Source organism: Lates calcarifer, linkage group LG4 (assembly GCF_001640805.2).
Source record: "Lates calcarifer isolate ASB-BC8 linkage group LG4, TLL_Latcal_v3, whole genome shotgun sequence".
In the NCBI taxonomy this organism is placed as follows: Eukaryota; Metazoa; Chordata; class Actinopteri; family Centropomidae; genus Lates; species Lates calcarifer.
The window spans coordinates 14100370-14123822 of record NC_066836.1 but is presented as its reverse complement, the minus strand read 5'-3'; the positions used below and the strand labels follow the sequence as shown (position 1 = coordinate 14123822).

The window sequence follows — 23453 nt, the reverse complement described above, 5'->3', positions numbered from 1 at the left end:
CCATCCTTCATCATCAGCACCAAAACCATCAGTATTGTCATCTGCTCACATTATCAAAACATCATCATCACCTCATATCTATTACTCCCATTATCATCAATCCCACCATTATGACATTTGCTATTACGACCATTAACATCATTATCAGGCCAGATTCTGCCGCCACCTTGTCTGGGATTGAATGCAATGCTTGTGGTGACACTGATGAATGCTGACATCTTTACATCTTTATTGTGACAGCCCCTACAGATGCCTAGTGACCTTATGTGTCTGCCCAGGAGGCATTTTTCATAGTGGGGAAACTGAAGTGGGTGCAGAGCCATTTATTTCTAATAGTGAAGCACTCAGTGGTTCATAGATTCAATATTGATTAAATGTCTGTGTAACAGCAGAATTACTTTGGAGTTTTATTGAAACTAAATTTGTTTAGGGTAACAGCTCGTCCTAACCATGGTGTGGGAAGAATTGTGTTTATCTGCTCACAATATAACACTGCAATAATGCATCTCGGTAATTACAGTTTTAACAGTGTCATGTGCAAAGCAGATATAGTTATCTGAACTTCAGATACGTTAAAAGGAAGGGGTTACCATCAAAGAAATAGTTAGACCTTTTGTAAAATATTCTTTTACACTTTCCTGCAGAGTTAGAAAAGATTGATAGCTACCACTCTCATGTCTGAATTCAAAGCTAGCCAGTAGTCAGTTAGCCTAGCTTAGCTTAAAGAATGGAAACAGGAGGAAAGAGCTAGCCTGACTCTGTCCACAGAACAACAACAACAAAAAAAAAAAACGCTTACCAGCACCTCTAAAGTTCAATAATTAACATAATAGTTTGGTGGTTTCATACATAACAAATTGGCGATACCTCTATCATGCTTCAGCGGATTCAGCCTCCTGTCCGGTTTGTTGACACAATTTAGCAACTACCGCGATGAGTGAAGATTGTGTAGCAACGACAAGATAGTTCACTTCACCCACCGACATACAAGCAATGACGCCGGTGACCAGAAGAGACTGTATTTTGGCACTGCACAATATCTTTGCAGTATCAAAGTAAAGTTATTTTATTTAGCGCATTTTGCTGATTTTGAAATCGTCTGCTGTTTACATGGGTATAAGTCCAACACAGAAAAAAAAAACTTTAACGGTGGTAAGTAGCATAGACTGTATATAAAGAGGTAAGAGGTCAATGATATAGTTAGCTACATAAACATAGACACATTCGTTACGTCTGATTTTAAACGTCTAAACGTCTTACGTCGAACGTCTTCACGCGTCAACGCGTCGAACGTGTTAACATGTTACAACGCGTCGAACGCATGGATGTATTACTATGTCCAAAGTTTAAAAAATAAAATAAAATTCACCAAACTAGCACCTCAGGCTCACTTATTAACATATCATATCTTATTTATTCATCCATACACAAACAAAAATGAAAAAATGATGTGCCCAGCCACAGTCCACACAATTAGCACCCATAAAACCACAAGGTGTGGTTTTTACACTTATGGTGTTTGTTTGTATTAAACAAATGAGATATAATATGTTCATTAGTAAAATTTAGGGGTGCTGTTTAGTGTAGGCAGATTTCTTTTGGAAACTTTGGACAGAGCCAGAGTTCCCCCTGTTTCCAGTCTTTATGCTAAATTAAGCTAACAGTTGCCTCGCTGTCTTCATATTTAGCATGCAGTCCTGAAAACACTATAATTACTCACATCTAACTCTCGGCAAGAGAGCAAATATGTGTATTTTCTTAGAAGGCAATATATTCTTTAAACAAGTGATCATTATAAGACATCATTAAAAATTAATTTCATGCCCTCAGTGAGCAGTCATGGTACAATCCAAATACACACTACAAGTACAGTGCTGCACACACACACACAAGCTAGAATGTGGATTTGGTGTCATATATAATATACTGTGAACCTAGAAAGAGAAAAAAAATAATTGGCCTCAAACATGAGGCCTTTATTTCACTTTACTTAATACAATCCTCAGTCTCTCCACAGACAATGAAACCTGCCGAAGCCACTGAAGACATTGCATTATGTCTGATGGTGGCCTCATGTGCCATAAACATCAAGTCTAATTACGGAGGGAATTAGTGCTGGGTCTTGCTGTGCTAAGAAAGACTCTTCCTTATCAGGAGATGATGAAAGCATTAGGTATTTAACAGGACCAGGGACCCTGCTGAGCAGAGTTAAACTTTAATCCTTACTTCCAGTGGTTCATAAATGATACAAATTGGAACGAATTGACAAACAGGCTTCTGTTTAGCCTGACTAGGCTCAGACTAAATTCAAATTTACTTGAGAATATCAAGAAAGGGTTCAGTTTATTATGCAGAATCAACATAATAACCCAAAATGATGCAAAATGTAACTTAAAATGTAAATAATTTGGAACCTGTGTGCTGTAAATCTCCTTCTACAGCTCACTATGTAAGATAATGCAGTACGGCCTAAATTTACAGCATTTATCTAAATGTACAGAACATAATATCCTACCTGTAGACCATGCTGGTGCTAGGTTGGGGAGATGCCTGAAAAAAGTGGCTGTGTACATGAAGAAGGTCCTCAAAACTCTGCTGCTCCCGAGGTCGGCTGGCTTCGAAACTTCCTGGAAGACAGCTGGTGGGGCTCGAGGGGTACACCCTGGTTCCTGCCCCCTGCCTCTGGTGGATGGAACTGGGGCAGCGATCCAGCCTCGGCCCCCCTCTCTGCCTGGGCACAGGGATCTCACTACAGGCTGCCTTGAGATACATGTTTGGATCAACCTTGTCTCCCACAGGCTGACGGGACACTTTCTTTTGTTAGCAAATCTCTTTCAATATATTTAGTCGTCCTGTGGAGGGAATCTGGCCTAAAAACATCTCCATGTAAGTGCAAAGCAATGCCGGTCATGCGGGACCACAGAGGATGTCTGTGTTTGTTTGCTGAAGAGTTTTTGTCATGCCTAGGGCTAACAGAGTGATTTAGAGCAATGACACTATTTCAAACAAAGTACACATGTGTGTGGACAAAGACAAGACAGCCGGGCGAACAGACACAGGCACACACAAATAAAATTAACAGTATCAAAGGAGATAGCAGCTAGGCAGCCAGACACATCTCTGTATGCCATACCTGTGATGTCAACTTTATTCTTAGATGATTGACAAATTAAAAGACAAAGGCAGCTTTTGTTTGAGCTCCTGGTGGCTCCAGCAAGAGAAGCCTGTTTGTCTGTGAGCAAGCTGAACAAAGCCAGAGGGATATTTCTGTCTACTTGTCAGAGATATCTTGATACATCTGTTGCATGTACAGCAGCAGAGAAAAGAAAATGTGATCCATCTAGCCTGGTATCATTTCCTTAAAGTAAGTGATCAAGGCCTAAACCACACATACACAAATATTTATCACTGCAGGAATTTTCCTTTATTCCTAATGATGACAGAAACAGAAAGGCAATGAGGAAAGTCTGTTAGTATAAAAAGCATGTACATACATACATCTCAAATCTCCTCTCTCTTGGTTAGTTGTATCTGCCTGCCCTCTTGTGGGCCGAGAGGATACAGAGAGAAAATCCTTGTTTTACACCCATACATCAAACTGAGATGCCTAAAGTCTTGTAAGTTACGTTTGTACATTTTGTACATGCAGGAATATGCCGCTCATCAGAGACAATCAAGAAGACTGACACACACACACACACACACACACATGCTGACACTAACCAACTAACCGACACATCCATCACTCATTCACAGGCCTAAACGTACGAGTATATGGGCTGAAAACGGAGATAAGATGTTGGATGAATGTGGGGGAGCTGAGAGCACCTCTGTGTGTCTGCTGCGTCCTCCCACTCAGTGTGCAGTGTGAAAGGCAGACGCAGAGCATTTAGTCTATTTCAGTCCCTGAATATGTGAGGTCTTTTCTTCACTCTTCCCTCCAAGACCAGAGTGACTCATCCACGCTTGTACACAATCTGACTCCCGCAAGCAGCAAGGCGACGCCGCAAGAAAAATCAGACCCTCACACTGGAATAATGCTTCGGTCAATCTTGTGTAAATGCCTTAACTTGCTCTCACAGATCGATATTGTTGTTGTAATTCACTCTAGGTTTGCAGCAAACGCGTATCTGTAATCTTATCTTAGTCATATCTTCCGTGCACTTTCTTTTTGCTTTTTGTTTTGCTTCATGTTGTTTTTTTGTTCAGCCCTGTCATGAAAATATCACAAATAGTTAAATAAATGTAAAGGTTTAGTAGACATAGACACAAAAAAAAAAGATCTTCAAATAATATAATAAAAATATATAATATTTTTTTGTAAGTAGAGTTAAATATAGACCAAGCTGACATGGCTAAAAAAATCCTTGCCCTGAAAGCACGAGGAACAGATTATCATTTACTGGTAAATGCAATGACATTTCCTCATTGGGACTGGGATAGTATGTATGGTACAGTTTGACAAAGCAAACAGGTCTGGGTATAGTGTGTAGGGATGGAATGGTATGTACATTAAAAAAAACAAACAAACTGTGTTTTACCTGCTTCCTGTTGAAGCAGGTAAAACAGGTTGGGACGGGGGTGGTGATTTGATGAAACCACCCCAATGAAACCTAGCAGAAGAGCTGACAAAGACGAACACAAGTCATTCAAAGATGAAGACCTCGGTGGCTCTGTTGGTTCTGTGCCTCCTCTGCCTGTCTGTGGCTGAGGTTTCCAGCCTCGCCACAGCCTCCTCTTGGCCCTGTGAGCAGAGAATAAAAGAACTGGAGGCCAAAATGACAAATGCTGAAAAACTGTTAGAGCAGCTAAAGGAAGCGACAGGTAGGAGCTGTTTGATTCTTTTTCTTTTCAAAAGCAACACAAATAATGCCAGTCACATTAATTAATTTAATTCAAAATTTTTGAATCCAGTGTTGAATTTGTTTCTGTATTGCCCTCTACTCACATCAAGCTCCTCTAACATGTTATAGGATGACAACTGACCTGTTTTATCTCATGTTTTGCTCTCATCATCCACCTTATGGCCTGTTTTTCATTTCCTCATACACTTTATCAATCGCTTATTTCTAATTCATCATTAAATATAGCCTAAACATAGGTATACTTGTTTTGATAAATTATTACTGTTATTTAAAACAATAAAAGCAGTTATATATAAACTGAACCAGATTCTGCAGTTTAGCATTGTTTAGCTTTACCATTTTGACTCATATTGCTTTTATCAGTGATGTTTGTGGCCACGGCAAGCTACCTGTCCACCAAATGACAAGGTTTGTGACGGTGTAAACACAATGGAGCATTCAGCAGCTAAGATATTTCCCTCAGGAGCTGAAAGTGAACTCTAGAGTGAAAATTGAATTTACATTCCTCAGACAGACACAGATGGTCTGCTCCTGATGAATGTTAATCTTGCTCTGTGTCTACTTGATATATAAACAGGCCACTGTTTGCATCCATATTAACCACATCAAGTAATAAGATTTAAAAAAAAAAAAAAAAAAAGTCAGTGTTGTGTTCACACACTGCTCCCAAGTGGCCAAAAACCCAGTTACTGCAGGTTAAGGGATTTGTTTTCATGTTGCCTCTCAAGGTAACAAGGTGGCATTTGGAGCATCCATCGGCAATGTTGGATTTGTCGGACCCTTCAACGCTGAGATCACACTGACCTACAAGAACGTCTTCACAAACACAGGCGCATACAACCCCTCAACAGGTAGATTTACTATAATGATGTGTATTCATAGAGATATGGTTCATTTGGTAGCTAAATTCTGGCTTTGACTGTGGATAAGATGGAAAGCACAGCAGCTGCTGTACTTAAAGTATTATAAAGTAGTGTAAGATGTAACTCTTTCTGTTGATCATCCGCAGGTATTTTCACTGCTCCAGTTGAAGGATTTTACTACTTCAGCTTCTCTGGTCATAATCATTCACACAGGCCAATGGGGCTGCGACTGATGAAGAATGGAGTGCAGATGGTTACTGTGTACAATCATCCAGCTGGAAGCCGCTATGAGACAGCGACCAATGGCATAACTCTACAACTTAAAGTGGGAGACCAGGTGTACATGAGACTCCGGGCAAACACCTGGATTTTTGATAATGCTAATAACCACAGCACCTTCATTGGCCATTTGTTATTCCCCCTGTAAATGAAATGAAGGTCAGATATCAGTGAGTAAGGATGACACTCTTTGGCCAAAGGGCTCAGGTTATTATTATGGCTGCTGATAGTGGAGGTTGTGGGGGGAAAAGGGAGAAAGAAAAATTATCTTCTTCTTGTTGTTGATGGTGGTGGTGGGTTTACAATATAAAATGAGATTCAAATCAGTGTAATCAATGCTTACATATACAAGGATTGCAGGCTTAAGAGGAATCTTAAATTTGTTTTTGTTCATTTTCAATTGATAAAGCTACTATAGCTACTTTACTGTAACTCTTAAATTCATTTCACCAACTGTCACACAATAAATAATCCCATCACATACAGAAGCTAACTCAAGTGTCCTGACCACTGGTTTTGTTCAGATTTCACAAAACAGAAAAATGGTTTCCATCATTTCAATGAGATTTAAATAATAAGACTTGTCTCCAGCCTTGATAGTGACTCTGTACCTAAGCACAGTGGTGCTTTGAGCCAAATGTTATAAGTCCAGTGGAGGTCCTTTGTAGATGACCCAGAGTATAGTATGGTGAGTAAACAAAATTCGAGACTAACTAGTTTAATTCGAAACTATGTAGATTAAAATTCAGCCATGTTGGGACAAGTTAGAACACCAAATCCAGTGGCAATCCATCGATTAGTTGTTGAGAAATTCCTCTAAAAATCACAAAAGTCAACCTCATGATGGCAGGGATCACCACACCCATTAAGGTACACTGTCTGGGAACCTTGAATGTCTGCAACCAAATTTTGTACCATTCTGTTTGGAAGATCTTTAGATAGTTCACAGGATAAGCAAAACAGTGACCTGCTGGTCAACAAAAACAAAAATATCTGAATCATCCTTTGGGCACTGCAACTTCCTGGTAGTTGTTGATATTTTAGACTCAATTTAGGTCCATACATTTTAGCAAAAAAGATGAAAACCATAGACTGCCTAACGTGAAACATTTCTATCTTTTTTTGTCCTTGCCTAATCCCACATGCAAACCTATGGCGGCTGGGTCAGTTGCCTGTTTGTCTGTTTGCTTTATTTTTGGAGGCGATGAGGGTTTACCAGAGTTACACCAGCCATTATATTGATCTACAAACCTAACTTCTAAAAGACAGTGCAGAAGAGAATTTCCCAAATTGTTGAACTATTCCTTTAAAGTTGACACAGTCATAGGGAAGCTATGGGTCAACATCTGAGACTGCTTGACCTTACATATGACAATATGGTATATTGTCAGAGTTCATGTGGTTCAGTGTTTTAACAATAATAAAGGCATAAAAACCCTTCAAGAATCTTTAGTAAGAAGTTCATAAAGAAGGTATTTTAGGAGGATGTATCTGCAGTGGTTGGAAGGTGGCAGTGTTTTCAGGAACATTTGATGATCTCTTTGAATGTCACTATTTCTGTCTGTCCAAACGGAGCAGTGACAATGCAAACAATTTATTTCTACACACAGAGGAACTGTGTGTCTGTTGCAACATTGCATAGATCTGAGATGAAGTTACCACAACACAGGAAGCGCCTTATCATCCACCCTTCCTGTTCCCCGTACACTAAAAAAGCCCAACGTATCAGTGAGCTGTGGTTGACAGATTTAAATGCAATAAAATGCCGATGTAAACAGGTGAAATCTTGCAGAGGATCAGCTGAATGTAAAATGACTTTTACCTAACATGTAATACACATATTGAACTACGCCAGGCAGCGTAGTTCAATATGGGGCAGCGTTAATTAAGCAAAACATAGAGGATGAGCTGATAGAGACAAACACAACTTGGACCTCAGTTGCTCTGTTGAGGCCAGTGACCACATCACACAGCTGTAGTAGTTAGTAGTAATGAGAGCAAAGTAGGAAGTCAGGTGACAAAATCCATGTTCAAAACCAATAGTCATCATCATCATCAATAGTCAACCTGCAGCATGATCCTTCCGTAAACCTAACCAAGATGTTTTTGTGTCCAGCTAACCAAACTGTCACAGTCCCATAACTTTAACTACACTTTTACCCTTGTAACCATGATAACAAAGTAATGATTATGCCTCTGGTTAGAGAACTTGTTGCAAATAAGGGTCAGATATTCCATACAGAAAACCTAGTATCATTTTTAATTCATATCATCATATCTCGTGTTTCTATTTCATCGTATTTCATAGTGTTACATATAAAATGAAGCAGACTCTCCACTTCCTCTCAGATCTATGGAGCATTTTAGCATCTTTTAGCTTATTGTTTTGGTTTTACAACATGCAACTTTATTGCTTTGGCTCATGCTCACTGCTTTCATTAGTGTTGTTTGTGGCCACAGCAAGAAGTTGATTTGAGGGAAACTACTGTAATCTACCTGCCCACCAAATGACAAACAAAAAAAGTTAGTATGTAAACACCGTGGAGCATTCAGCAGACATTTCCCTTAGGAGCTGGTGAAGCTAAAGTTAGCTTAAAGTTATGAATTAAAGTTCATAAGGTGGGCAAATAATGTCAGAATAGACAACTATAATGCTAATAAGTTCACCATATCAATTTGATAAAATGATGTCACTTTTGTGTTCACAACTTGTTTCAACTGCCCAAAAGTGGCCAAAAATAAAAAAATAAAAATTGCATTTTGGAATGAATGTATTTAGAGAGAATATATAAGAACAACTTCAGTTCACTTTTTAATGTTTTATTCTTAATTTAGAGTACAGTATGATTTCAAACATACTGTAGATTACCAAAAGATTTTAAATAAAGTAAATTCAAAACAAACAGGAAACTGAAAATTTTGCTTCTTTCAACATCAGATACAGTGTACTAAGATGTGGTCTTCCTCCTATTTATCTTATAAGCTGTGTTTTTATAAAGCTGTTTTTGTACTAAACTGAATGACACTATTTTAATGGTGGTGCAATTTCAGAACTGAAAAGAAAAAAATAAATAAATACACAGAGACAGATGCTTCCATAACCCAACTGAACACCTACTTCTCACAACCACCATCAAAACACCAAGTTAGGAGTATTTTTTGATTTGCAGAGATGTGGAACACTCAATACTATACACATATGTAATTCCTAAAAATAGATAATACACAGAAACCATACGGTTATAAACAAATTCTGTATTGTCCCAACGTCTCTGAGAAACAACTGGATTTACATCTACTTACAACACATGCACACACACAACACACACACACACGTGCAAAGACAAACTTTACTGAATGCGAGTGGTCTTACGGGTAGTGAGTTGTCAGCCGTCATCTCTGAGAAAGAAGAATGATGGAGAATTCAGTCCCTGAATATGTGAGGTCTTTTCTTCACTCCTCCCTCCAAGACCAGAGTGACTCATCCACGCTTGTACACAATCTGACTCCTGCAGGCAGCAAGGCAACGCCGCTAGAAAAATCAGACCCTCAAAACGGAATAACATCGTGGTCAATCACATGCAAATACTTTCACTTGCTCTCAAGGATTGGTCTCCATCACTTATTGGCCTTTTGTAGGCATGTGTCTGTATCATGTGATGTGTTATCTTTCTTGTGTCCTCTTATATATCTTGTTTTTCTGCTCCGGCTTATCTTAGGACTACCATAAAACACCACCATTAAAGTGTTATAAGAATAAATGCTTCCAGGAGCAATGGTCAAAAACCTCTCTCTCTCTGTGCTGTTATTTTTAAGTATATGGCTGGAGCTTTTACTATTTTGTTTTTGTCGTCAATAAATAGCAACAAAAGTCTAAGTCAGCCATTGTCCAAATCTATACATATGTGTATGTGTGTACATATATATTTAAAAAGAAACCATAAATATATAGTTTAATTTTTGAAAAATGGCAAAATAATTTACAAAAACAGCTGGGCATTGTAGTTTTTATCGACACCAGTTGTGTAAGTGTACACCACAGTTGGGTCACTTTTGATCCTCTGATTTTTTCCCATCAGTAGTTTGGTACAGATATCTGTGGCACACAGTGGATGAATCCCACTGTCTTTGGTAATCCTTCAACTTTTCATCTAGTGGCATCATTAGGTCAACATTTTTATTTGTCTGATACTTTGGTTTGTGACTAAAACTAATGATATATCCATCAGCTGTAATGTCATTTTTGGATAATGGTGGAGGTCTATTGTACAGAAGAATGTATAGAGATAAGATGTTGGGTGAATGTGGGTACTGTCTTTGCAGCTTTGGCTGACAGTTGATTGTTGGTCCAAGTCATTTCATGAAAGCTGAGGTGATAAAACTGTAACCAAAGAAACCTTTGGCCAGTTTCTTATCATACCACTAATAAGAATCTGTTTGTTCTGGTTTATCAGAAAAAGAAGCAAACAACCTTTCTCATAAATTCAAGGATATTTCCTTCTTTGGGTGGTATATAAAGGCATAGTGGGAAGAGTTGAGGTAGATGAACAGAAATAATTAAAAGATGAAGACTTCAGTGGCTGTGTTGGGTCTATCCCTCTTCTATCTGTCTGTGGCTGAGGTTCTGCAGCTGGATCAACAAGCAGAAGACATGAATAAGACTGAGAGTGCCAGCATTCAGCCAGCTTGTCCCTGTGCTGGTGACATGACAGAGAGCCAGAAAAACTATAATCAACTTGTTTGGACCTTAAGAGAATTGGAGGCCAAACTGCAAAACACTGAGAAACAGCTACAGAATCTGAGGATAGAGGCCCAAGGTAAGAGCACACAGTAAGACATAGGTTTTTATTCTGTCTTTGTGTAGGTATCACTTTCATTCACGTTGAGTTGTCTTTGAACACAACAAACATTATAATATACCCCCTGTCTTCATGTTGCCTTACAAGGTAACAAGGTGGCATTTGGAGCATCCATCGGCAATGTTGGAAATATTGGACCCTTCAATACTGAGATCACACTGACCTACAAGAATGTCTACTCAAACACAGGCGCATACAACCCCTCAACAGGTAAACTTACAGTAATGATAAATGTTTATAGATATATGAATTCATTCTGGATTCTGGGTTTGAGCCCCGGTTCAGGCCTGGGGCTTTTCTGTGTGGAGTTTGCATGTTCTCCCTGTCTGGGTTCTCTCTGGGTATTCCGGCTTCTTCCCACTGTCCAAAGACATGCGCATTAGGTTAATTGGTAACTCTAAATTGCCCGTAGGTGGGAGTGTGAATGGTTGTTTGTCTATATGCGTTGGCCCTACGATGGACTGGCGATCCATACAGGGTGTACCCCGTCTCTTGCCCAGTGACAGCTGGGATAGGCTCCAGTCCCCCGGGCTGAGCGGATAAGCGGTACAGATAATGGATGGATTCATTTGACTGTGGATAAGATGAAAAGCACAGCAGCTGCTGTACTGTAAAATAGTATGAAGTAGTGTAAGATATAACTCTCTCTGTTGATCATCCTCAGGTATTTTCACTGCTCCAGTCAAAGGAGTCTACTACTTCAGCTTTTCTGGTCACAATATATCATCTAAACCGATGGGGCTGCGACTGATGAAGAATGGAGCGCAGATGGTTACTGTGTACAATCATCCAGCAGGAAGCCGCTATGAGACAGCGACCAATGGCATAACTCTACAACTTAAAGTGGGAGACCAGGTGTACATGAGACTCCGGGCAAACACCTGGATTTTTGATAATGCTAATAACCACAGCACCTTCATTGGCCATTTGTTATTCCCCCTGTAAATGAAATGAAAGTCAGATAAGCCAAAGAGGGAGAGCTTTAAAGAGAAGCAGAGTAGTAAGTACTCACTATATTACTGTTGCTGGTGGTGGTAATGTTACAATTTAAAAATGGAGACTCAAATTGATGTGAGAGAAAGAGAGATAGGATGTAGACATACATATTTCAGGGGGGCAGTTACTGAAAATTGTAGATGATAGCAGCTGAGGCATTTTCAACGTAAATATTCAAAATAATGCAATAATGCAATAATGCATGCTTATTAATAAAGGTACTATTACTCCAGCTCAAACAAAGGTGCAATCATTAAAAAAAAAAAAAAAATCCTTTGCCTTTCATTTGATATGAGCTACACCATTTCATAACTGTAAGTCAAATGCAAAACCCCAGTTAGCATTTTTCTTTTTAAAGTTCATTATTATTTTCCCATTTGGAAATGAAAGTCAATTAAAATCCAAATTCATTGTTATTTTAGTCACAGTGAGTTTGTATTTCAGATACACTGACAAATGTTTGTTGAAAAAAAAATTTAAATAGATTTTTTTCTATTTAAGTTTTGTTATATAAAGATTGCACAAATTATCATTTTTCAACTAAAAATGAATTTATTTTAATACCGGCAGTTCTGAACTTCCATACATTTATAAATAGTGCTTACACTTATTCACCGTCTTGTCAAGGCCCAGAGTTAGATCAAAAGATTGACACCACTGTCATGTCAAAGTCCAAAAACTGGTAATAGCGCAAAAAGGCAAATATGTGCACAGACATGAGTGTGGTATCTTCAAACCTTTCTTCTAAAAGACAGTGTGGAAGAGTTTTTCCAAAAGTGTTGACCTATTCCTTTAAAGTTAAGACACAGAGATAATATTCGTGACAGGGAAGCACATGATCATGCTTGACCGTCCATATGTTTACCAGAAAAAGCCCTTGGCTCTGCTGCATCACTGTGACTAAAACAGAGAAGTTGTTTCAGTATCATTGTAAATTTACAAGAATGCAACTTTACAGAGCTTTCATTTTGGTTCATTTTCAGTGAACAAAGTTGAACCATCATGTATTTTTATGTATTTTAATAAACAGAATGCTATTTAAATGTACATTTCTGAGAAACAGTTTTGTCCATACACAACTACATCCTCTTTCCTCTGCGGTTACAGACGCTACTGTTGCAAAATCTTGGTCAAGCTTTAGCTACAAATAGGGCATAAGTTGAAAGACAACTTTCTTGTGTCTACATTTTGTCACTGGCTAAACCTATTTTCACTGCTGAGGTCAGACTGTGTGTGTGTGTTGTCATTTGCCACAGTGGTTTGAGTCCATGTGTTTCACTGTTTTAACAATAATATAGCCATGAAAGCGTTTTAGGAGGAGGTGTCTGAGGTGTCTTTTAGGGCCATCAGATGACCTCTTTGACTGTTACCATTTCTTTCTCAGGCTGTCTGTCCAAACAGCTCGTAGCAGCTCATAACAACTACTGTATATTACAGTCATATGATCCTGCTGGCTTCTTTGCTCAAACCAGATCACATGGAGTCACTGCATGCAAAGCCACACAAGTGAAATCTATTCATCCTCCTCCCACTCTGTGCCTCATTTTTCTATCAAGTGCTCCATCCTTACTTTGACATTATTTCCTAAAGTACACGAGGTTTGGCTCAGGTTGAGAAAAAGAAAAGGCCTCGGAGCAGTACAGCACTGAGGTCACGTCCTGTGTCATGGGCACCTGAGGAAGGACAGGCTGTGACAACGCAAACAATTTATTTCTACATGCTCAAGAGGAACTGTGTGTCTGTTTCAACATTTCATAGATCTGAAGTGAAGTTACCACAACACAGGAAGCGCCCTATCATCCACCCTTCCTTTTCCCCATACACTAAAAAAGCCCAACGTATCAGTGAGCTGTGGTTGACAGATTTGCATGCAAAGAAATGCTGATGTAGCACAGATTATAGGCGTAGACGCTTTATGCTAAACAGGTTAAATGATACAGATGATAAACTGAATATAAAATTGTTTCTTAGCTTACGTGTATTACTATGCTATGCCAGTGCTATGCCAGGCGACTTGTGAAACAGTAGAGTTTGTGTAATATTGCTGTAAGCAGAAGAGGATGTCAGTTTTCAGGCAAACCTCCACCTCAGGGATTTAGGGAAAACTGTATTTGGAATATTATTGTAATTCATTATATATTATACAATGTTTTTTTAATGTTAATACAGTCCTGCAGACCGACAACATTACTTCATCAGGATATTTTGGATATGTGTATGTACAACTCTTGTGGTCAATAATGATGCAACAATTCGTAAGCAGCATTTTAGGGTTGTAAATGGTCCCGGTGGAGCTAGTTTCAACTATTTCATATACAGTTAGGTAGTTTGGTCACCCACCAGTGTTTCACATAACAAATCTGAGTGGTTTTGAAATGTTCATTGGGGTAGGAAAGAGGATAAAACAAGGTTCTGCTACACATATTTGTATAAATTTAATGTTATTCATAATGTGAAATTAGAATCAGTCTGTCATATAAATGTAGGAGGAGTAGAAGTATAAACTATTGTAACATGTAAGTAGAAGTAGCTCAGAACTGTACAGAAGTACAATATTTGAGAGAATGTATTTGGTTATTTTCCACTGATAGGCAGGATGTGACAGCAGGCCTGCTGTTGCTCATTCTATCTGTTGTGTTAGGTAGTATTTTACACCAGTGAAGCAGAGTGAACACATTCAACCACTTTCTAGGATCAAAGATCATTAGCTTCATCAGTTTGACACATCCGCCTTACGTGTTTTGTGCTGTGTTTCATTTCTTAGAATCTCAATCTGTAGAGACTGTATGAAAATATTGGGTTTTTTGATGACAAGCAAATGTCTGACCCCTAATAGTGAATGTTATAATGAGCCTCACATGATCCATACTTATCATTAAAGGTAAAACATTTTCCAACCAGATAGAAAGGTCTATGAGTTAGGAATTACTGCAATGTTTTTAGAGTTGTAGCTTGGATAGCCGTGCTACTGCAGATACTGATAATGAAAACAAAGTGGGCATCGCCAGCCTCGCTGTCTTTACCTGGGACTTGAATAGTGTGAGCATGTCCTTAAGATTAAATTTGGTAATCTGACCTTGAATCTCTGTGGTAAGAGGGACAGAAGCAGAAGCTCATTGGCCAGTCTGAGGAGCAGCTTACCAAATACCAGCCTACAGTATGTATGGCTGATTGAACTTGGCTGCAGACACAAAAAGCCCTCTCTGTGCTCCACTCTGCAGCCTAGAAAACATGCGGCGAGAAAGAGGGGAAACAGCTCTCCCCAGCTAAACACACTTACTGGAAACCCTACCCACTAACCAAACAACTGGACTGAGAAGTTTTTTATTCGGCCGGGCCACGATGGCTGCGATCACTTACTTTATACCAATACTAACTAGATATTGAAGGCTATTCAGCCTCATGTGAACAATAAACATTCAAAACTCTTCATTTTTGTAAACAAGTGTCAAATATGGCATCTAGTGCCACAATATATAAATACCAAGAAAAGCTACATGTGTCTGACACAAGGAAAACAGAAGAATGAAATCTTAAGATCTGCAACTTATTATTATTTTCATTGGCTTTTTTTTGGATTAATTGATTAGTCATTGAAAAATGTGCAACACAACTTCCCAGAGCCCAGGGTGGCGTCCTCAAAACTCTGATTTAAAACAGGACAGAAGCAGCAAATCCTCACACTGGTGAAGCTGGAACTAGAAAATGTTTAAAATGTTGTTTCATAAATTACTTAAATGATTGATTATCAATCTTATCTTTCTGATTAATTTTCTATTGGTTGACTACAACACTGAAACTGAATTTAAAGTACCCCTAAAGTAAAATGTATACACTTTATGTTACCAGCAGAGACAATCACAGCACACAGTGTTACGTAAAATGCATTTTGTATTACAAGTCTTTCAAACTGACAGGTGGATGGCAGAAGATTTGTCCAAAGGGAGAATTACAATTACGGTAAGTCAAAAATGTCACATTTTTAGAAGAGAAAAAATAATAATAATCTAGATAATACAGACAGACATGGCTTGCCATTCACTGAACCAAAATATTCTTGTTGGAATAAGTACCTCGAGAAACGGCCTGAATCTGACCCTGAAAACAGCAGGTCTGTTACAAGTTTAGCTTCCTGACAGTAAAAACAGGGAGGAGGCGCTTCTTTACTTTTTGACACCAAAAACGAAACCAGAGAGAGAGTATACCGAAAACTGCAAAAAAGTTCTGATTGCCATCAAGACGCACTGCAGAGGAAGAAGGGCTCATCAGTTGGCACAGTCACAGGAGTTTTCTTAGGAAGGCACTTGACATGGGGTCACGGCGTTTCCCCCATGCAGCGACAGCAATGCACTAAGGTCCTCGTTTGTGCACACTGAGGAGGGACACCGTCAGCTAAGTGCAAGTTCCACGATAAATCCACTTTCACCAGACCAGAGAAGAGAAGGGGTGAAAACAAACAAACAAACAAACAAAGAAACCCATGTAGGCATTACACAACTCCACCACAGTCCACAGCTTCAAATACAGTATCTCAGTGGGTGGGTCTGCGCCTCTTGGATCGCACTTGACCTTTCGGAGCAAGGTTGAGATTGGATTTGAGTAAACCTGTGCAAGGCTTGAGTGGTGATTGATAAGTTTTCTTTAAAAAATACTTTCAGGCCTCCGTTCAGCCCACCCCCACCCCCACCCCACCCCTAAAAAGGCCCTAAAAGCAACCGGTCCCCATCTCTGCCTGGCATAATAACCCCCCCAGACCACCACCACCACAACCAGCAATCTCCAAGACAGATGGACCCAGCCCAGAAGATGTAACAGTATAACTCAACAAATTAAAAAAAAAAAACAAAACAAAAAAACAAAACCCACGTACAAGTAAAAAAAAGAATAACCAGAAAACACGTGTCTCTTAGGTTTCACAATAAGACATTCCCATTGAGGCACATTTCCAGAGAAGTGTCATATACAAAGCTATAAAAAAAATCCCAAAACATTCAAGTACTTTGTCATGTAAACACTTTTCCAGACTATTATACATAATCGATTGTTGTCGTCGTCGATTTTTGTTTGTGTGCAACAATAAGACAACAGTGTGAGGAGAGAATACTTTTGCAAAAAAAAAAAAAGCCTGCAAGACAAGTTAGAAGCTCAAATTCAGCCCGGATACACTGTTTCTGTATGGAGTTTTTTTTTTTCTTGTTATTTGTTTTTTTTTTTTTAGAGCAGGACACATGAACAGCACTTGTCGCCACCACTGGGGACAGTTGAGTAGTTCATCTGTCTGACTATTTCTGCAAACAGTTCGTCGACCGATCCTTTATTTTTGGCTGAAGTTTCCATGAACGGGCAGTTCCAGTCCTGGGCCAGCGCCTTGCCTTCCCCGGAAGACACCTCTCTCTCCCCCTCCAGGTCCACCTTGTTTCCCACCAGGATCATGGGCACCCTCTCGTACCTCTTCACCCGTATGATCTGGTCCCTCATGGGCTTGATGTCCTGGAAGCTCTGCTGGTTGACCAGGCTGTAGACCAAAATAAAGCCTTGGCCGTTCTTGATATACAGGTCTCGCATGGAGGCGAACTGCTCGGTCCCCGCCGTGTCCAGGATCTCCAGGACGGACGGGGACGAGTCCACCTCGATCTCCTTCCTGTAGAAATCCTCTATCGTCGGGTCGTACTTCTCGATGAAGGAGCCCGTCACGAACTGGACCGTCAGGGCGGATTTGCCGACTCCACCCGACCCCAAAACAACCACTTTGTATTCCCTCATGGCTCAGCAGCAGCAGCAGCGGCGGCCGCGGCGGTGGTGGTGGAGGTGGAGGAGGAGGGGGGAGAAGAAAAGGCAGACACCTCCTTTTTCCACGACGAAGCCTCCTCTCTCTAGCTCTGTGTGTGTGTGTGTGTGTGTGTGTGTGTGTCTCCCTCTCTCCCACCCGCTGACCAGCCCCGATGTTTTCAAAACCGAGCAGGCTTGGGGAGGTGGTGGAAGCGGAGGGGGTGGGGGGGTGGAAGGCTGCCCCTCTCGCTCGGATCGGAGTCAAATCCCACGCCCCGGTCAGATCCTCCTAGAGCCTGCACTGCGACGACGGCCGCGGAGCACGGATCCGAGGAGAATGACCGCTCCTGGACATTTAGCGCGGCCGATTCACGCGCATTTCTCTCTCCGATCGCGGCACTGTATTGTGCAACGGCGCTGGGAAGAAGCGTGATCGCTTCTCTCCTCGCCTCTCTCGCATGGCGTTTCCTGCCCACATCCTCAGCGCGTCAAAAAAACTCCGAGACTCAGTTCCGCTTTCTTAAAGGAGCCGTCACCCGAAACCTCGGTCAGAGCCTCGGTCAGATCAGATGACCAGACGGGTAACTGCAGGCGTAGGCATGTCTGTGTGGCCGTGCGTGACCTCTGCCCCTCTGCATAGTACATAAACGTAAAAACACTCACAGTCATTGCCCTCAATAAGAGGCTCTTGAGCTGCCCCACTATTACTGTAATTATGAGTAGGTTAATGAGGCAATTCATTAAGCCATTTACATATGACAGCTATCAGACCCTCACACACACACACACATACACATGGTCAGGGTAGTACTCTTTACTCTTCCATCATAGAGGCAACTTTTCTATCACAAAATGTATCAATTAATCAAGTATTCACAGCCTTTACTTGAGTCAAAGAAGCAAGTAGCGGTATCAAAATACAGAAAATTACCCCTGTGAGTATGGTACTACTATATCTTATATTATTGGCTTATTATTACTGATGCATTCATGTATACAAAGCATTTTGCTGTTGTGGTGGAGCTAATTCTATCTATTTTATTTACCATTGTGTAGTTTAATCTATAACAATGCATCATATTTTGGAAAAAAATCACAGACTGGAAATGGATGAAGCACATTCCTTTGTAAACACCTTCTCCAAAAGACAGAAAAGACCCCTGATGTCATCAAATGGGAGTCACACTGTGAGTTCATATGGGCTTTGTCTAACTAATCTTTCTTTATTATCAGTCGTAACCTAGTTAATGCATACAATCTCAAGAAAAATGGCCCTGAGCACAATCAGTTTAACCTTGCACATCTGTCTTGTATCAGTCTCTGAGGAGCTGCTCCAGTCTCGCTGACATTGTAGCCTCAAGATGACGACGACTGCTGATGAGGTTGAGCTTTAGAAACAACACTGAACAGATTGTCCCCTTCATGTATGAACTGGGCTAAAATATCATGAGAAACAAACAGAGCATCCATGTATTAAGCAGAATTCCATGTGAATACTTAAGCTTTATGGCATTAACTGAACAGCATGTGTTAATTTGACTCACACATCCAGTACACCCAGAGGCAGTAACCACATAACTGTTGCATCAGCAAATCAAATATTGTTTTATTCAGATTTTTTTTTCATCCATACAGCAAGAGTCAATTATGGCAACAATAAAATGTGCATAAACAAATCTGAAGACAGAATAGTACATTATTGTGTGGCAACTGTTAGCAAATACATAATTGATGGTTTGCACTTACAAGTAAAAAGCAGTCAAAGCGTACGTGTGCCCCCAGCAGGGAAGAGAAACCTCGGTTCCAGCCAGGAGGCCAAACATCTGGTTTGGAGAGAATGGTGCTTTGGTTCTGTAGCGCCTACACAGCAGCCTTGAGTCAGAAAACACGCTGATGCTGACCGGCGACCGTTACATTCATTTCACAGACTAATTTGCCAAATACGCATTTGGTGTGGTGAGCCTTCACCTGCTGAGTGCACAGACATGATAGCAGGAACAACTTCCCGTGAGTCAGTGTCGGCTGTAATTATATGGCTATGAGAAAGTATCTGGGGTGGATGAGTGCTAATATTTTATCATTCTTTAAATAACATATCTGCTTGGAAAAATATTTTATCACACAAGAGTAAGATGACTTGTTTTTGAAGTATTATTTCTCCCTCACTGTGGATGTTATCTACTGTATGTGTAATTTGAAGAAAAAAAAAACATATTACTGTGTATTCTGTAGTCTGTTATCTGTCCTTACATACTGTAACTACGCTGTTTCTTTTGTTTACATGTTTGTACTTTTACATGCAGTCAAATCAAACTATAATAGAATACAAATTTTTTGATAGTTTTATGTATCAACTGTACCATGGGAGCTGCAATACTGCATGACCAAGTCCAACAAATGATACATGGACATCATTGGATGTGTCATCCTATGAGAGGGGTGGAGTTAGCATGACGCGGGGATATCTACTCCCCTTACAACATTCCCTGGCAATACTAGCCACTGATAAAATAAGACAAAAAGCGCATAGCTTTCTCTGAATGCATTGGCCAAGAAACTAGTGCCCTTCTTTGCAAGCAATTTTTTAGCTGGTCTTCTAATTTAAGAATTTAAATTAATCTAACAAAATTCCTTATAATTATAGATATTTTTTTTTATTCAAAATAATATCTCAATATGATACACATTTTTTTCTCTGTTCATTTGACTATATACAGAAGTGCAAAAAGTCAACCTTCGTCCCTTAGGTTAGAACTCATCATCTGCAGCATTTTGGACTCCTCCATTCTGGAAGAGTCGTTTGCTTTTCTCACTCCTAATCTCACTATCGACCAAACATCCAAACACCCGTCAATCTCACTGCTCGTTTTGGCCTGACATTCAGGGCAAACTTAAGAAATATTCAAACAAAAGTACATATCTTTTTGAAATGGATACAGTAGAAAATAATTTTTACTCTAAAACATGGACAATCTATATCTCAATACAATATATTTCCAAACATGATCTTGACATGTTACAAGGAAAATTTAAGTTGGTTAAAACATTAGGTTTTTTGTGTTTTTTTTTTTTTTGTCTACTCAGATTAATCAACCTCATTCCTTGTATCAAAAAAGTCTTTCATCAACAAAATTAAGTGATAATGTAACATCAACTGAAAAAAAGACATCCAGCTATATGAATGAAGTGAATATTTAAAACTGACTCAACACATCATCATTTATATGGTTTGAAAAAGTTATGAATGTCATACTACCTCAAAATCTACAACGGCTATATCAATGTTGTCAAGTAATATATAGTAAGGCAAAAAAAGAGAAAAATCTACAACTACATACCTCAAATAGATTAAAATCCTTAAGTAGTACATAACACATAAGTTCAATGAAATTTAAGAGAGTAATTGTTACTTTTACATAGAGAGAATGAACAAAAAAAAAAAAGATCATAAGCGGCATGTGAGAGAACTATAAAATCATTGGTGTTCTTTACCTGCATGGTGATTGAAAGTACATTTGATTGGGCTGCGACCCATTAATTGTAATCTAAGGCTTTGTTAGGTACATTACAATCGGTAAAGACACACTACACACCTCTGTGAAAACAGAAAAGGAAGTGATCATGAAACTGAATGAAAGATGATAAACATGTTTCCTTATTGTTTAAGCCTCTTGCGAGATGCTTCGATAACCCTTTGTGAATACGATTGAGAGAAAAAACTGTGCTTTGGTTTCCATAACAAGTGATCGAGAACCTTCGTGTTTTTGCCTGAAATACAAGTCAAAGTCAAGTAATGTGTTGTATTTCCTCAAAAATGAAAGTTCGCTTAAGGTGGGATGTGAAATCAAAACAGGGTGATCAGACAATCATTCAAGTGCACATGTGGTTTAAATGACCTAATAGACCTTTGGGTCTGTTGTTTGAAATTCCCATCAACACATGGCTCAACAGTGCTTCTTGGAGACACAGTTTTAGAGTCGCTCCTCTTCAAAAGAGGTGGAACAAGGTAACGTAATGTCAATTGAAGCTACACTCTCTACTTCACCAGGCTTTAGAGTCAATGGACTTGAACAACAACTTAATCCCAATAAACAAAAACAACACTAGTCTATGAAAAGAGGTATGATAAACTTTAGAAAAACCCTCCATTTTTGATTCTAAAAGAAAAAATTAAAAATTGGCAAAAACCCCCACTTCTAAAACTGATGAATTAGATTAAAGTAAAAAAAACAAAAACAAAAAAAAAAAAAACACTCACAATTGAGATTCTGAAAAAACAAAACAATACAAAAAGAGCCATACAAAACTTTTACCTTCGGTAAACAAATAACACTGCTGAGATAACACTCTGGTTTTAGCTGTATGGCCTTGATGGCACATGACAAGGTGAGAAAAGCTAGCCTGGCTGTGCTTTCAAGGTACACAGGTATGTTGGTTTACCCAGAACATTCATATGTCCAAGACCCTCATTTCAACATCTAGTTTCACTAGTAGCCGTAAAAACACAATACTGTACATGCCTAATTCTTTTGGCGAAAAAAAAAAAAAAAATTCCTGTTAAAATCATTGTGCCTTTCAGATTTCAATTCAAATTCAAGGTGCATGTTCGCATTTCACTTGTAAACTATGAAATATGGCTATCAATTAAACAAAAATAAAGCAGAACAAATAAAAAAGGAAAGAAAGATCTTGGTCTACTAACGTACCAGCACTGGATGTTGCCTCATGCAACCACGCTCTTGACCTTCTGTGTGTGCAGTAATGATAATAATTAGAACAAATTGAGTGCTATGGTTTAGTTGGGACACAGAGGTGTAATGTGAACGTTTCCCGCCGGGGTGGGGTGGGGAGACACGCTGACCCCGGCACCAAGATATATCCTCTTCTCTCGGCTGGACGTTGAGTTTGACAACGAATTAGTCTTGACGTTGATATGTGGGAAGATGGCACAGATCATGTGTTGCACCTTTGATGTTTACACGTGTGATGAGACCATCGTCGTGGATCGGCTAAGAGATGGCAGACCCTCCTTGTCCCATTGCTTGACATTCTGAAGGTTATGTACATAAAGGCTGAACTCTTTTGGCTTGGACGGTGCCAGCACACATTCATTTGATCTGTAAGACATAATGGATTTCACTTAAAAAAAAAAAAAAAACCTAATGTTTCTTCATTAAAAGTCTAAGTTTTGCTACTGAAGGAAACTCTAAAATGATTCACACAAAATAAACAAACTTTGTAATGACTGAGAGAGAGAATGTGAGGATAGAAATAGGAACTCACTGTTCTTGAGAGGAACTACATTTGAGTCAAGTACTTGTGACTATTCAGATGATCTGCAGATATTATTGGAATCTGGGGGTAGAGAACAGGAAAGGATCAAATGAAGCACCGGAAAAACACTCAACGCGGACGTTGGCTGACAAAAAACAAACACTGATTGACACATTTCAACCACATCCTCTCACGTTAAGATGAGCTTGTTGCTGAAAAATGGACAGAGATGGCGAGATAGAACAAGCAATTTGGCTACAGTTCAGGCTCAATTCATTCAGATGTGACATGTCAATAAGAATCAACAGACACCTCTGGACAGCAGGGAGGGGAAGAGGGGGATTGGAGGGGAGGGAGAGATGAGAGGGGCAGAGGGAAACTGTCAGTGAGGTGGCTCCCCCATGCAAATCTAAGTCCTCCATGTTGTTGACCTGCACACCTCAATAAAATGCAGAAAACTGGTTTTGGATCAGGAATAGTAACATGATGATTCACTCTAACCTTTCATAAATCTTTTCACTGGTATGATGAAATTGTGCAATGTAGCT

At 39.5% G+C, this 23453-nt stretch overlaps 5 protein-coding genes across 38 annotated transcripts in view; 2 read left to right on the top strand and 3 right to left on the bottom strand.

Annotated features, from left to right (window-relative positions):
• Positions 1-2877, bottom strand: part of kcnab1b (potassium voltage-gated channel subfamily A regulatory beta subunit 1b) — a 37278-nt gene extending 34401 nt beyond the window's left edge. For 3 of the 6 annotated variants that reach the window (XM_018676803.2, XM_051070061.1, XM_051070062.1), the window contains exon 1: positions 2516-2630. Coding sequence is in view for 1 of the 6 variants with exons in the window: in XM_018676802.2 (XP_018532318.1) it covers positions 2516-2772 (257 nt within the window). In the remaining 5 variants the exon portion in view is untranslated. Of the gene's footprint in view, positions 1-867; positions 965-2515 lie in introns of those variants that run through there. The other 3 variants (XM_018676802.2, XM_018676809.2, XM_018676807.2) reach the window with 3 other exon arrangements.
• A 1738-nt stretch (positions 2878-4615) lies between these two features.
• On the top strand, positions 4616-6505 carry LOC127142370 (complement C1q-like protein 2). The gene is made up of 3 exons (XM_051070063.1): positions 4616-4824; positions 5594-5716; positions 5875-6505. Exons 1-3 carry the CDS (start codon positions 4656-4658, stop codon positions 6153-6155), a joined length of 573 nt encoding a protein of 190 aa, XP_050926020.1. The 5' UTR covers positions 4616-4655; the 3' UTR covers positions 6156-6505.
• Positions 6506-10522: 4017 nt separating this feature from the next.
• On the top strand, positions 10523-15868 carry LOC108883533 (complement C1q-like protein 2). The gene is made up of 3 exons (XM_018676813.2): positions 10523-10824; positions 10954-11076; positions 11531-15868. The coding sequence occupies exons 1-3, from the start codon at positions 10572-10574 to the stop codon at positions 11809-11811; spliced, it is 657 nt and encodes a 218-aa protein (XP_018532329.1). The 5' UTR covers positions 10523-10571; the 3' UTR covers positions 11812-15868.
• LOC108883535 (ras-related protein Rap-2b-like) lies at positions 15736-18142 on the bottom strand. The gene has a single exon (XM_018676819.2). The coding sequence runs from the start codon at positions 17623-17625 to the stop codon at positions 17077-17079; it is 549 nt and encodes a 182-aa protein (XP_018532335.1). The 5' UTR covers positions 17626-18142; the 3' UTR covers positions 15736-17076.
• Positions 18143-19212: 1070 nt separating this feature from the next.
• Positions 19213-23453, bottom strand: part of LOC108883530 (muscleblind-like protein 1) — a 49410-nt gene continuing 45169 nt past the window's right edge. For all 29 annotated transcript variants that reach the window (XM_051070051.1, XM_018676775.2, XM_018676777.2 and 26 more), the window contains 2 exons: positions 22915-22986; positions 19213-22748 (listed from right to left, as the gene is read on the bottom strand). In XM_051070051.1, the coding sequence (XP_050926008.1) occupies positions 22930-22986 (57 nt within the window). In that variant the 3' untranslated portion in view covers positions 19213-22748; positions 22915-22929. The remainder of the gene's footprint in view (positions 22749-22914; positions 22987-23453) is intronic.